Below are 15368 nucleotides of genomic sequence, written 5' to 3'. Positions count from 1 at the left end.
GACACTCTGTCATATCAATGTATCTACTTGATACAAACTCAATTATCCTTAAAAGACATAATTTACACACACTGTATCCTATCAACATATCTACTTGATACAAACTAAATTATCCTTAAAAGACACAATTTACAGACACTGTGTCATATCAATGTAACTACTTGATACAAACTAAAATATCCTTAAAAGACACAATTTACAGACACTGTGTCCTATCAACATATTTACTTGATACAAACTATATTATCCTTAAAAGACACCATTTACAGACACTGTGTCCTATCAACATATCTACTTGATACAAACTATATTATCCTTAAAAGACACAATTTACAGACACTGTATCCTATCAACATATCTACTTGATACAAACTAAATTATCCTTAAAAAACACAATTTACAGACACTGTCCTATCAACATATCTACTTGATACAAACTAAATTATTCTTAAAAGACACAATTTACAGACACTGTCCTATCAATGTATCTACTTGATACAAACTAAATTATACTAAAAAGACACAATTTACAGACACTGTGTCATATCAATGTATCTACTTGATACAAACTAAATTATCCTAAAAAGACACAATTTACAGACACTGTGTCCTATCAACATATCTACTTGATACAAACTATATTATCCTTAAAAGACACAATTTACAGACACTGTCCTATCAACATATCTACTTCATACAAACTATATTATCCTTAAAAGACACAATTTACAGACACTGTGTCCTATCAACATATCTACTTGATACAAACTATATTATCCTTAAAAGACACAATTAAACACACTATGTCCTATCAAGATATCTACTTGATACAAACTATATTATCCTTAAAAGACACAATTTACAGACACTGTCCTATCAACATATCTACTTGATACAAACTATATTATCCTTAAAAGACACAATTTACAAACACTGTCCTATCAACATATCTACTTGATACAAACTATATTATCCTTAAAAGACACAATTTACAGACACTGTGTCATATCAATGTATCTACTTGATACAACTATATTATCCTTAAAAGACACAATTTACAGAAACTTTGTCCTATCAATGGATCTAATTGATACAAACTAGATTATCCTAAAAAGACACAATTTAGAGACACTGTGTCCTACCAGAATATCTCCTTGATACAAACTAAGTTATTCTAAAAAGACATAATTTACAGACACTGTGTCATAACAATGTATCCGCTTGATACAAACTAAATTATCCTAAAATGACACTATTTACAGACACTGTGTAAATATCCGTCCTGATAGAATGCCTGACATATTTGCCACTGGACATTAAGCAACCAACAATCAATCAATCCTATTAAAATATCAACTTAGTTCAGAGAAAATTTGTGGTCTAATAAATTATCTGAATTAATGAAATATATTGGAATACCCTTTAACAAGCATTGTAATAGTAATTTCAAACAGAAACTAGAAGATTTCTACAAAATTAAATTAAATTTGAACTATCTAAGATAAAAGATGGAAACTGTGGTTAACTTTTTATTTATCACTAAATTAAGAATAAGTGCACACTCATTATCAATAGAAACTGGTAGGTATGCAAGACCAACAATACCCTCTAATGAGAGATTTTGTAAATTTTGTACTGGAAACACGGATACACAAAATATTTTAACATGTATGTATTCGGTTAAGTTAGGTGCATCTTCTAAATGTACACCAACATAAATACTTATGTAAATAAGGAAAGCATCTATCCATGTGTTAATATCAGTAATCTTTTTACTTAGTTTAGTTTGGATAATCAGCTGTCCATTTGTATCTACTGTTCTGTGCCTGAATTTGTATTAAAGCAATATATACCTAAATCTACATATTCACCATTAATTATTTTGTTCCGAGTTTTGTGAAACATTTAAACATAGATTATCATTTGCACTAGTTATTGGCAAATATTAGAACTTTGTGTTATACCTGTATTCGATTGTTGCCTTTCATTGACTGAGTCAGGAGATGTAACACTAACAGTAGCTGGAGAGTGAATAAGGGCATTGCCATTGACAATCTGAACAACTTCATTCCTAAGTTCTGCCAGGAGTCATCATACATGTAGCTAAAACTTGCGTGGAAGTATGCTGTCCAACGACATTGCTAGATCTGTTTCCCAACGATGTCGGTACGCCCCTCTGCTGTACCCTTTGCCTTTGGCTGCATTTATAAGGACTTTTAGAGGGCCTTTGTGACATACGATCTGCTTTCCCGATTTCCATAAGATGTTTGGTTTTTAAAACTGAAAAATTACTACAATAATATTAGTGAAACGACCGTTGAAAAGTTATAATATCTATACAACTCGTCTAAACATCAACCCAACAATGTTAGATCTGTATATTTTATAAACTTCATACATTTATTCATTATTGGTTTCTCTTTAAATTGCTTGCTGTGTAGCAGATGAAAAATTTCATATAACGATAGTTTTAAAATCGCAGACGTCAATGCGACACGTGTCTTTAAAACCATGTGCGCAGTTTTTATCTGAAATTACGGGTCTGTTAAAATTTCTATTTTTGGAAATATAATTCATGATTTCCACTGAATTAAACCAACAATTTTTGAAACAAACATTAGTTAATTCATACGGAACCCAATTTTTTGCGTCTTCCCTCTGCTGTATCGTACGTGGTAAAGAAAGAATGATGACGTCACAGTTATCAAGGTTAAAATAATTAACGTGACTCATAATACATAACAAGTTCCACCACGTGTTCAAAGCGGGACAACTCCCAAAACGTAAGCCCACTTTCCTCCGATAACCGGATTTATTCTTCATAGGAATAAATCTTATTATGTTTATTGTTATATGTTTCATATTGCTTTTTTCTGACCAAACCTTAAGACATTTAAGCATGTACGGTTAACGGCGCCAGGAATAACAGAATTCACTAAATTTGCCACTTCTTTATTTATAATTATTTGCATTCATTTAAGAATTGAATGCTTCTTTTTGTAAATTTATTGGGGTGTAAAAGCGTTGACCGAAGTACATTTTGTATGAAGCGCGGAAGCGCTTCCTTCTAAAAATGTGCGCACGGTCAACGCTTTTACAACCCTATAAAATTACAAAAAGAAGCATTCAATACTTATAATTACATTTTTTAGCTATGATCATGAAAACACGAATTTTATATATTTTTTTATTTAATTCACCTGTGCACTTTATTGTTGGACCACGTGTTATCATGAAGGAAAAGTTGTATTGAGCAATGCAACTACTTACGGAATAACACGTGATGTTCAGTTAGCCAATCAGAATAAAGTATTGTAATGAAACATACATCTAATGTAATTATTGCATATAACAAATAGAAAACGTAGTTTTTAATTCCAGCTTGTTGAAATCTCTTAAGCCCAAAATACTCTTTTACCACGTATTTCCTTTTCAAAGTGAAGCCAAAAATGAGGTAGAAATCTAAACGAAGTTAGTTATTATTGTACCGCATAGTTATTTCGAAAGTAAGTTGAAAATCTAAACAATAGAAATAACTATCTAACCACGTTTTTCTCTACTGAAAATGAGTTGAAAAAATCTTTACAAATATAAATAAATGGCGAATACTCTGTAAAATTCGTTTGTACGCATAAAGGTAAGCTGTTTAGCTGATCTGAAATATACGAAAGACTTATTTAAACAATAGTAGGATGTGTTGTAACTATTATCAAATTTTAGAATGTAACCTGCCGTGGAAAGCCCAATGAACCACGTAATTACTTCTGAAAGGTCATAGTTACCTGAACTTAATGCTGTTTAGAAGAATATCCTATAATCAGAGGTTAATTGATAGAATATCTTCTAATCAGAGGTTAATTGATTACTCCTAATGATGATTAAATTGTGTTTCTGTTTCAGACGGAGGAATCTAACAGGATCTGTACATTTGGAGTATTATGTCTGTAGAAAATGAGATGTGACGAAGCATTTTCTATAGTTTTTCTGCTGTTATTACTTCAGAGTTTAGTTCATTCAGGTAAGTTTTTGCACATCATTAGTTGAAGACAATTAGGTTATTAGATGTATCGAAACTAACAAATAACTTTGCGCCGTTTTGCATGTTATACTTTCGTCATTTGGTATTTGCAAATATTTTCATCGTAGGCTTTTTATATTATAGCGAGCATAGTTTCAGTTTATTGAATAATTCTTCCAATATATTATGCAAAGTGTTTTAAAATAAATTTCATCAAAGTTTAAAATTGATGCATGAACTAGTGTTGTCACCACTGTGGTAGCGTGTTCGTCACTTTGAAGTAATCCGAGATTACTCTGACGTCCAAGGGCTGTTTTGCCAGACAAGCTGGGGCCGTGGGACGTCAGAGCTCGTCCCATATCAAAAAGTGGATATTTGCCCACCCAAAATAGATGCGCTGCTTCGTCGCTTCTGATGCCGACTGACGGCCTTGGAATTATATAAATCGGGCATCAATCTGTTCATTTTTCATTTATCTCTTCATTTATGTAAGTTTCGCCTTTCAAAGACTTGGAAATGCAAATTTCCTGCCTTTCTCATCAACATGCCCAATTTAGGAGTAAGAGCAGATCGGTTGGCTCGGAGTCAGAATAATCTGCCCTTGTTTAAGTCTGGTTGACATGTCTTTATGTTGAAAGTTAACTTGACTCTAAACTAGCACGTTACATATACAGCCCAGCGTATCGGTCAAGTAGAAAGCAGGACAAAGTTCCTATTCCCATCATAAATGAAATTCGTACAATTGTTCTTTTCTTGTTATTCTTAGTATTTAAAGTCAAACTTGAGATTTTTACACAATAGAATTCGTAAAACAAACATGTATAATGTTTATAATACAAAATAGAAAACGAAAATAGAAAAAATTGATCTGGCAGTCCATATGAAAAACCAAGCTCTTTTAAAAATGTTTAGCACAAAAACAAATAAATTTAAATTCTTAATAAAAAAACTGTTCAGTATCTCTCAAAAAAATCTATTAACCAAAAAAGCCAAAGGATATCTGAAGAATAGGACAGGAAAGGAAATGATTTCACAAAGACAGAGACCGCTTTTAATTAACTCTCTTTGGCCAAGGGCGTATAACAGGCACAGACAATGGGAATAATATATAGGAAAACACGGTGACCGAACATACTAATCGTTTAATCAAAGAAGATATAAACGCATTGACAAAAGACAGCAAGATAAACAATGCTACTTTCGTGCTTTAACAGTTATTTATTATTGTATTTTTTTTCTAATTTTTCATCTAGTTTTAATGAATGCCATATTTAGTTTTTGTTCTGGATATGTTCTTATTGTTACATATAACAAACACATAATAAAAAAAAAACCACTTCATTCTGAAACAGTTGACAAGAACATTGATTTGCCATCCATTGTGTAAAAAGTAGTGAACGTGCTAATTCGTATAGATATAGTTATCTATTCAAAATACAAACAAATAGAATTTTCACACAAATGGTTAACAATTATTGTATTTTCATATTCAGTAATCCAAGGACAAAATTTGACAGATGAACAAAGATTATTCATGACAGATGAACAACGATTGTTATCTGTTTTGATGAAACATTACAGCAGTGAGACCAGACCTGTATTCAATGCGTCACATCCGGTTGTGGTGCGATTGGGAATAACATTAACTCAGCTGTTTGATGTTGTAAGTAGAGATCATCAGATATTAAGAAGGTCAGATATACAGGTCATCCTTAAAGAAAAAAAAACTAACTGCAGAAAAATAATACATTTATAATGAGTTAATTGATGTGTAAGAATCCAGAACATATTAAAAAGTAAATCACAAAAAATACTGATCTCCGTGGAATATTCAAAAAGATAATTCCAATGACAAAATCAAAAGCTCAAATGAATGGATAACAACTATCATATTTCTGACTTGGTACAGATATTTTCTTTTGTAAAACTAGTGGAATAAACCTGGTTTTAAACCTAGCTAAACCTCTCACTTGTTTTTTTTCTAATTCTGAATAACTTCGAAAAGGCCAAAATGCGATTGCAATAAAAAAAGTAACAACCTAACACCAAAAAAATAAATGATGTTTGACCCTAATCTTGATTACTTTTTTTTTACATTGACCTTTTGAATGGTATACATAGTCACGTGGCATTTTACTTATTGTTTAAAATTTATTTGCATATATAATTATTTATTTCATATCAAAGTAAAATCCTTATTTTCACAAAATTTGTAGATATACATATATATGTTCATACATCTATTTTCAGGATGAAAGAAATCAAGTATTAGTTCTGAACATATGGCTAGATCAGGTATGTACATCATCGTACAAAAAGTAAGATATCCTTCTGAACAGCATTGATAACCTACTAAAACGTCACGAAATACAATATAGACATAAGTGTCTCATTCCGGCGACAGCGAAAGTGTGTTAAAGATAATAACACAAGACAGAGGAATTATAAATCTGACTTCAGATGTAAAAACAAAAACAGACAAAAAACTTTTGTCGGGTAATAAATTAACCGTACAATAAAATATAAGAAAAAAAAACAACTGCAGAGGCTGAAATAAAACTGAACGGGAATCCGTGATGATTATTGTTCCATTTGATAACTGTAGCGGTTATTGATGAAAATCATAAAGTGTCACTTATAAAAAATATTATAGGAATATTCCGCGATTCAGGAGTGTTATAAACTTTAGTTATATTCTATTAAGAGTCATTCTTTATATTACCACACTCAAACTTTATCAGGCGCCTGCAATTATCCAGGTGAAATCAGCTTCTGATGAAACTTTTGCAACTTATCTAATAATTTGTTCAAAAAGATCTTAATGTGCTGTGTTTATTGTATTGCTTTTCTTGTTTTGCTTTTTTAAGATTTATTCCTTCGATTAATGATCAAACTGTTTATTTATTTTTATATATATTTATATATATATATATATATATATATATATATATATATGTATATATATCTTGATGTTGCTTCCTCTAACAACGGTCAAGTATAAGAAAGAAACAAAGCCAATATTTATTTATATATAATATGTATTTGTTATTTCTAATTTATATAATTGTCAAATGTTCATTCAAGCCACAGACTTAGTTCTAACGAATAAACAACAAATACTAAGGGAGAACACCTGCTGTAGTTTTCTTTTTTAAACGTCAAAATAACTTGTTCTTAGGGTGCCGCGCTTGCCTCCGGCGGTTGCACAATATCTAATTGTCTTTCATCTTACACGACCAATTTTATTTTAAAAATTGACTTTATTCGATAAAAAATATTTTCGTTCTTGTTAACTTTTTCATTACATGATATTAAAATGAACTGTTGATAACATTGATAACATTGACGATTGATGTATCTTTACATATGATAGGAATGGAAAGATGAAAAGCTACTTTGGGATCCAGCTGATTATAACGGGCTAGAGTTGCTCCGAATACCTTGTACGAAACTATGGAGACCTGATATCATACTCTATAACAGGTACCAGTTGTTCGTTTTTTTCTGATCCACGTGGTTAATTAATAAAAAAAAAAGCTAACATCTGCTCCAGAATGTCGATGAAAAGTGCACGACTTGAAATTAAGTACAACATTATCTGTATCATGAACTCCCTAAAAGCGATGAAAACTAAGTAAAGAACAACAAAGTGATGCCAGGTAGTATTTGCCTGTATGCATCAAATCTTCTTCATGATTAAGTCCCAACTTTGAAAAAATTAAAGTTTGAAGCGAATGAGCTTCATAATGTTAATAAAAACAATAAAATTCTGACAGAAATATTTCTTACACCGAACAATATGGAATGGAAATTTTAACATTCAAATTTTGTCTACTTTTTGAGTATTTAGAGACAAGAAACCTGCCGGACCAAGTCTGAATTGACATTTCATGAATATCAATAATGTGGTCATTTTAATAAATTTCCTGTTACAAAACTTTGAATTTTTCGAAAAACTAAGGATTTTCTTATCCCAGGCATAGATTACCTTAGCTGTATTTGGCACAATTTTTTGGAATTTTGGATCCTCAATGCTCTTCAACTTTGTACTTGTTTGGCTTTATAAATATTTTGATATGAGCGTCACTGATGAGTCTTATGAAGACGAAACGCGCGTCTGGCGTACTAAATTATAATCCTGGTACCTTTGATAACTATATTCTCTATCAACTGCGTTTTAACGTCCCACGTCCGCATCAAGTCTTAATTGAAAAGGTTTTTGCCGTCTAGAGTTCCAATATTATTTCACTGCTATTTTGATGAAGGTTTTAGTGTGTTTTGTGGTCGGTTTTTCTGCGTGAAAGACATAAAAACAATAATGTTTGGTCCGCGAATGATTTCCACATCAGGAATAAGTAGGAAATAAAAGTCTTAGAATTTTCTTTTTTCTTATCCTTTTCAATTTTCTCAATTTTTGTTGTTTTTGCATCTTAGTTTCCACCTGGCTACGTTACTGCAGTCTGAAGTTAATTTGAATTAAACCTTTTTGAAGCCAGCTGTATTAGCTAATTTTCTTTTATCTTTCAGTGCCAATGACTACACAAACAAATATATGGAATCTTTAGCAATGGTCGGACATGATGGAAACGTTTTCTGGCCTCCTATAGTCAAATTTCGTAGTACTTGCCAAATGGATATAACATATTTTCCATTTGATGACCAAATATGCAAGTTAAAAATGGGTTCTTGGTTGTATGATGGATTCCAGGTTGATGTTACAAATAGATCTGTGGACATAGATTTGTCTAACTATGTAGAAAATGGGGAATGGAAGCTTATAGATACAAAAGCTATTCGAAACGTAGTTGTCTATCCTTGTTGTCCGACACCGTTCCCCGATGTTACTTTTCATATTCATATTCGTCGCAGGACCACATACTATATGTATAATGTGATTATTCCGTCAGCCATGTTAGCGTCCTTGACATTACTTGGATTTTGGCTGCGTCCAGATAGTGGAGAGAAGATAACTCTAGGGTTAACCGTATTGCTCTCACTCTCAGTGTTTATGTTACTAATTGCTGAGAATACTCCAGCCACATCATTCTATGTCCCATTACTTGGTAGGTATTTTCAAATACATAATAATAAGTCTTTCTTATTTAAAAGTGCATGGTACATTCAGAGTATAGATTGATTGATTAAATTATTACTTAAGTGTCTGTCATCTTTAAAAGTGCATGTTTCATTCAGAGTATAGATTAATTGATTGTTCGCGTCTGCCATCTTTAAAAGTGCATCACAACTATATACTAGACACTCAGTGTGAACACATTGGTAATCAGCAAGTCATAAGTGTAATGATATTTGAACAACCGTTTTAAGTATGAGGCAACAAGAGGTGGTATTTAGTTGCCTAGACCATACAATGTGTTTGCTTTAAAACAATAAACATATTAAACTATGTCATACATTTGTAGTGTACCACTAATATAAAGTTGAGTACCTAAACATATTTATGCTAAGGAGAAATCGCCAACAAAAAAGGCAAAAGTGTATAAACTTCTACGGGCGATTCAAATATTACATGTGGTATAGAAAATGCGTTAGCGTTTGACGTTCGTATGTTGTCCTTGACAATCATTTTTAGTCAAATTGTGTCGTAGATACCATACAGACCTTTGTTTTTGTAGGTAAAATTTAATTTTCATAAATAAAATAAACATTTAAGAAAAACATTAATGAGACAGCACATATACACTTAATGTTGCTCTAAATATTGTTTCAATTGAAATGTCCAAACAGTACGATATAATGACATTTCTTTTTTTCTTATTTCTAGGAATTTATCTGATCACAGCCATGTCATTTACTTCTTGTTCTATAATATTTTCCGTCCTTGTATCAAATATTTATATGAAGGGAATGCACGATCCAGTGCCGCTTCCATATTGTTTTAAAAGGGTTGTGAAATTTCTATCAAAAGCAATGTGCATGACACTATATCATATACCATATCAGCCAAAACCGTCGCAGACTCATTTAGTTGAAACTGTTTATACAGGAAATGGAAGTTTCCGAAAATTGCCGATGGTTAACGGAACTACCCGAGTTTGTGATAGCATACTTTTCGTTAAAGGTGAAAACGAAGTAAATAACTCAAATCAGCCAAATCCATATAACACTTCACAGGAAAATACTGAGAAATTTCAAGAATTAGTATTACAAACATTACAAAACCTCATAGATAGAGAGGAAGAAAAAGATCGAGAAACAAATCTTCGGAATCAATGGCAAGAAGCAGGGACAGTTCTCGACAGATTCATGTTTTGGTTGTTTTTCACTGGCACACTGACTGGTACTTTATATCTTCTTATTTTCTTGCCCATGAGAAAGGAGGTTCATTTATAAGTATTGCTAGCATGATGCTTACTAAAACGTCGCAGACATTCTAAGAAACAAGCATATTGTTTGTGTCTTTTAACATGGAAATATATGTTGATGAACGATTTGATACTGCCTGTGTGTTAGAAGCGAAGCAAAAAGCATTTTATGGAATGCTGCTTATAGCGTTAAAGCATTGCGCAAATTCATCATGCATATAATTAAATATAAAATTAACAAAAAATGGCAAATGTGTTGGCAATAATTGTCTTATTGTATTTGATATCAAAAGACATGTCCTTTTTTGTTTTTGTGGTTTTCATCCGTCTTGCTTTTAAGACGATTTATGATGTCATCGTAAATAATTTAATTAAAAGCACGTTCTTCACGTGAAATACTTTTTTTCAATGGCTGTATAAAAATAGAGTAAGAAATCTATTAGGGAGCACAATAGTCGATATAAAAAAGTAATAAGACAATAGTGATTGCGCTGTAGTGTTTGGTTTTGTTTACCCTGCATCTGTGGTTTTCAAAGTAAAATCACTGCTCCAGAGATTTTTAAGTTATTATTCTGCACACAAAAAAGATAACTAAATACAAGTGGGATATTTTACCAAAGGGAAATCAAGTTAATGCAAAGTACACTGCATTAGACGTACGCTTAATACAAAGTAATTACACTGTACAAGAACATGGAAGAATTAGATAAAGTAAAATACAAAGTAATTACATTGCATACGGGAAAGAGAAAGTTAAAACATAGTAATAAATGTGCTCGGGAATGAGATTAAGTAAATCACAAAGTAACTACATTGCATCAGGGAAAGAGAAAGTAAAAACAAAGTAATTACACTGTACGAGAATGAACTATAGTAAAATAGAAAGTAATGTCATTGCATCAGAAAAAGAGAAAGTGGGAACATGGTAATTCCACTGTTCGGGAATTAGACGAAGTAAAACACAAAGTAACTCCATTGCATAAGAGAAATAGAAAGTTAAAAACAAGGTAATTACACTACACCAAAGAGGTAGATAAATTCAATATGAAGTAAAACACTGTTTGAGAAGTAGATAAAGTCATTTAAAGTTATAATACTGTACCACAGGCATATCAAGTGAATAAAAAGAACAACAAAGGTGATATATCAAGTACCGTATCTCTGTAAAGGTAAAAGTAAGAACAACGAAAACCGAACTTAACCTGTCTTCAATTGCCTAATATTTCATTGATATTTCTATTAATTTGAAAAAAAGCGGTTCCTCTCTATTCATTATTTAGAAACAAACAAAAATGTATTCATCCTACGATCAAATAATATATCGCTAAAACGGAAAAGTAAGAAAAGACGAATATCAAACTTATTTCAACCAGAATATATTGGTCCATATCATTACATTAAAATCATTTTAATTAAGGTCAAAAGCCAGGTATCGTTTCTGAGTATTAAATTATAATCCTGGTACATTTGAGAACTATTTACACCACTGGGTCGATGCCACTGTTGGTGGACGTTTCGTCCCGAGGGTATCACCAGCCCAGTAGTCAGCACTTCGGTGTTGACATGTATATCAATTATATGGAAATTTTCATAAATGTCTTGTCACAAAATTCTGAATTTTTCGAGAAACTAAGGATTTTCTTATCCCAGGAATAGATTACCTTAGCCGTATTTGGCACACACAATTTGGGTCCTCAATGCCCCTGAACTGTTTAATTGTGTGACTTTATAACTATTTTGATCTGAACGTCACTGATGAGTCTTATGTATACGAAACGCGTGTCTGGCGTATTAAATTACAATCCTGGTACATTTGATAACTATTATCATATGTAAACTTATCACATTTTGATTTTTATCTACAAAAAGAACAACAATTTTCGGACGGCAACAAGTGAAAACAATGAAGATTGAACTGAACTTATTATGACGGTACGAAAGTTTTCCTTAAAATGTCAATTAACTCTAAAAATCAGTTCTCTGTTTATCATCTGTTAACATACTTTTTCTCTCCAAAAAGCATACTCTATCTCTTGATTGTTAAAATTTAGTACGATACAATCGATACTAACCTGTATTTTGTTTCCCAATACATTTTATCAAAATTTCGATTAATTAAAAAAATGACATTATCTATTTATTCTAACTTTTGAACCAAAAGCTTGACGGACGGACAAGATGTTTCTTTATACCATTGACTCAACCGGATAACCCGGATTTGAGCGGGAGTTTACAAGTTCTGCTCACAAGGCAAGAATTAATAGATAGAAAAGCCAAAGTTTATACAAGAGGTTACACAGCACCAGTGGTATGGCAGATTCAAAGTAATTACGTTGAACGAAAATTCGACAAAGTAAAACATAAAGAAATTACACCAAATCAGAGAAATATAAAGCGAATTCAAGGTAAAAACACTAGACAATATGCAGACAAAGTATATCTTCAGAGTAGACAATTGAAGAATACAAATAAAATTACACTACACAAGAGATAGAAAAAGTTAATACAAGAAATGCACTGCTTGAGAGGTGATGCAAATTACAAATTAACTAAACCGCACCAAATAAAACTTAAATTGATACAGAGTAATTTCCGACGTTCTCCCGCACTTGAGGCGAGCAGTTTACCACCCAATTACTGGATTTGTTCACTAGAGGTGAATATATGTAATAAAACAAAGTAATTACACAGCACCAGTCGTAGATTAAGTAAAACAAAATAATTAAAAAAGTGGTAAAGATAATACAAAGTATTAACACTACATCAGAAGCTTTTACAGTCAATGCAAACAAAACTGCAGCAGCGGAATATGATAAATATAAATTAATTATATGATACACTGCACCAAAAAAAAGTGAATATATAGAAATTAGTTTGACACCACGCAAGAGATGGATAAATTTAATACGAAATTAGAAGTAGATACAGTTAGTACGAAGAAGAAATAACTGTACCAGAACGAAAATAAACTTAAAGTAATGACACTTCACAAAATGTAAAGTAATCAGAAGTAATTATACTGCACTAGATGTCAATAAAGTACATTAATAAATAAGTAATTACACTGTATAGAGAAAGATACAATTGAAAGGAACAAATTACAATGTACTAAAGAAAGATAAAATTCACAAAAAGTTATGATAATGCATTAGACAAATATAAGGTAATAAAAAGTAATTACAAATTGCAAAATAGAAAACTGTCCATGGTTAATTATCTCCAAAGCATTAAATGAAAAAGAAGATACGTAACATCTTACAGTGTATGTGGTGTTGCTAGAAACCTATTTACAAAATATGATAAAGCAATGAGGAAACTTTCAATTACAGACGATAAAAAATAAGTGAGTGACCACTATACACAAATACAAGAATACAAGATAGGTTATACCAAGTACTCTTTCCAAGCTCAAGTAATTTTCAAGTATGAACGAGAAATTTTGTCATGGTTTTGTCTGTTAAGAACATTTTTAGGTTATGGTTGCTACGATTTACAAGAAAATCACAACAAATTAAGACACTAATATATACATGGAGAAAAGGCAGAAAGGACAAGCATTCGATAACCAAATATGACTAATGATAGGCCCTTCACTGATTTGACTATATCAATACACAGATCAGACAGGATATTTCTAGGTTTATCATGTCTTCTTTACACATTTATCTTATTCTGAAAAATGAGTGACATACGATTGAAAATGAAATCTTCGAAAAAGAGATTCCTTCAATTTCAAGAAGACGAAATTTTCATAACAGATTTCTTTTAATTTTCTTTTTACACACTCAGCACTCTTTGTTAAATTATTTTTTCTATGACAGATACATACTTTGCAGCAAATGTTGTGCAAAACGGTGGAATTAAAAGATGAAACAGAGTGATTCTACATTAAACTGCAAACTACATACAACAGCCCATACACTTTTGGAAAGTTATCATAATAGTGGTTTTATTACAATATACGGTCACAAATCACTGAGGTATAGTATATAGGGTCTTGTGGTTTGGCGTTTGACCTTAATGTACACTATATTAATATAACTTTTCAATATTTTGCAGGTTTAAAAATAGAACCAGATCTTTTCAATTTCAATATCAGATATATTGATGATGTCCTATCAATCAATCTAACCTTCACTTTTTTGAGTGGTTGAATCTCATCTATTCCAGCGAACTTGAGATAAAGGATATTACCGAAACTAAAGGGATGCTTGCTGACACAGATAGGTACACGGGATGAATTCATTTTTTTCAATTGTCAACTTCTCATTTCTCAGCAGAATAACCCTCTGCCCCATCGTATGACCTATAAATATTTCAATCAATTCGTTTCGCTCATGCATGTTTACACAAACATACTTAATACTTCTGCTCAAAAACTGCAGAAAACAAATGAAATACTCAACATAAGTTCTACTGTTACATCATGAAATGGTTGCCCTATGCAATATGTCTGTGTCTGAACTCTCGTGTCAATTTTTCGAGGTTTTCGATTTTATGATACTATAAAAAAAATCTTAAAATTTCCTGTACCATGTCAGGAATATGGCAGTTTTTATCTAATAGTTCGTTTATATGTATGTTGCATTGTCGTTTATTTTTCACTTCAGTGTTCTGTTTCTTAAAGTTGATGTGTTTCCCGTGGTTTTAGTTTGTGACCCGGATTTGTTTTCTCTCAATCAGTTAATGACTTTTGAACAGCAGTATACTACTGTTGCCTTTATCTGCTATGTTAAATTATCAATTTTTAGATACCAGAATAATCCTCTGCAGCTAAATCAAAGGTTGAGTACTTTCTATTGCCCTGAACTGTTGACTGAATGATGAATTCACAAGGCGGGTGTTAAATGAATAGAAGGATACACCTAAAGTGTTAACACACAATGTCTGACTCTTTCGGAAGTTCATGTTTTTTTTTACAGTAATTTGTGTCTTCTAAGTTGATTAATGAGTATTGAACATCGGTTTAACTACTGATGCTTTTAATCTAGTAAGTCATTAAAATTATGAATCAAAATCAGAATACA

At 31.6% G+C, this 15368-nt stretch overlaps 1 protein-coding gene across 3 annotated transcripts in view; it reads left to right on the top strand.

Moving 5' to 3' along the window:
* The window catches only part of LOC143071599 (neuronal acetylcholine receptor subunit alpha-10-like), a 43043-nt gene extending 32306 nt beyond the window's left edge, over nucleotides 1-10737 (top strand). For all 3 annotated transcript variants that reach the window (XM_076246011.1, XM_076246014.1, XM_076246012.1), the window contains exons 2-7: nucleotides 3901-4018; nucleotides 5512-5681; nucleotides 6269-6313; nucleotides 7392-7501; nucleotides 8546-9081; nucleotides 9801-10737. In XM_076246011.1, coding sequence (XP_076102126.1) covers nucleotides 3952-4018; nucleotides 5512-5681; nucleotides 6269-6313; nucleotides 7392-7501; nucleotides 8546-9081; nucleotides 9801-10369 — 1497 coding nt within the window. In that variant the 5' untranslated portion in view covers nucleotides 3901-3951 and the 3' untranslated portion in view covers nucleotides 10370-10737. The remainder of the gene's footprint in view (nucleotides 1-3900; nucleotides 4019-5511; nucleotides 5682-6268; nucleotides 6314-7391; nucleotides 7502-8545; nucleotides 9082-9800) is intronic.
* The last annotated feature ends 4631 nt before the right edge of the window (nucleotides 10738-15368 follow it).

This window comes from Mytilus galloprovincialis, chromosome 4 (genome assembly GCF_965363235.1).
Source record: "Mytilus galloprovincialis chromosome 4, xbMytGall1.hap1.1, whole genome shotgun sequence".
Classification (NCBI taxonomy): Eukaryota; Metazoa; Mollusca; class Bivalvia; order Mytilida; family Mytilidae; genus Mytilus; species Mytilus galloprovincialis.
This window is presented reverse-complemented; position numbering and strand designations above follow the sequence as displayed.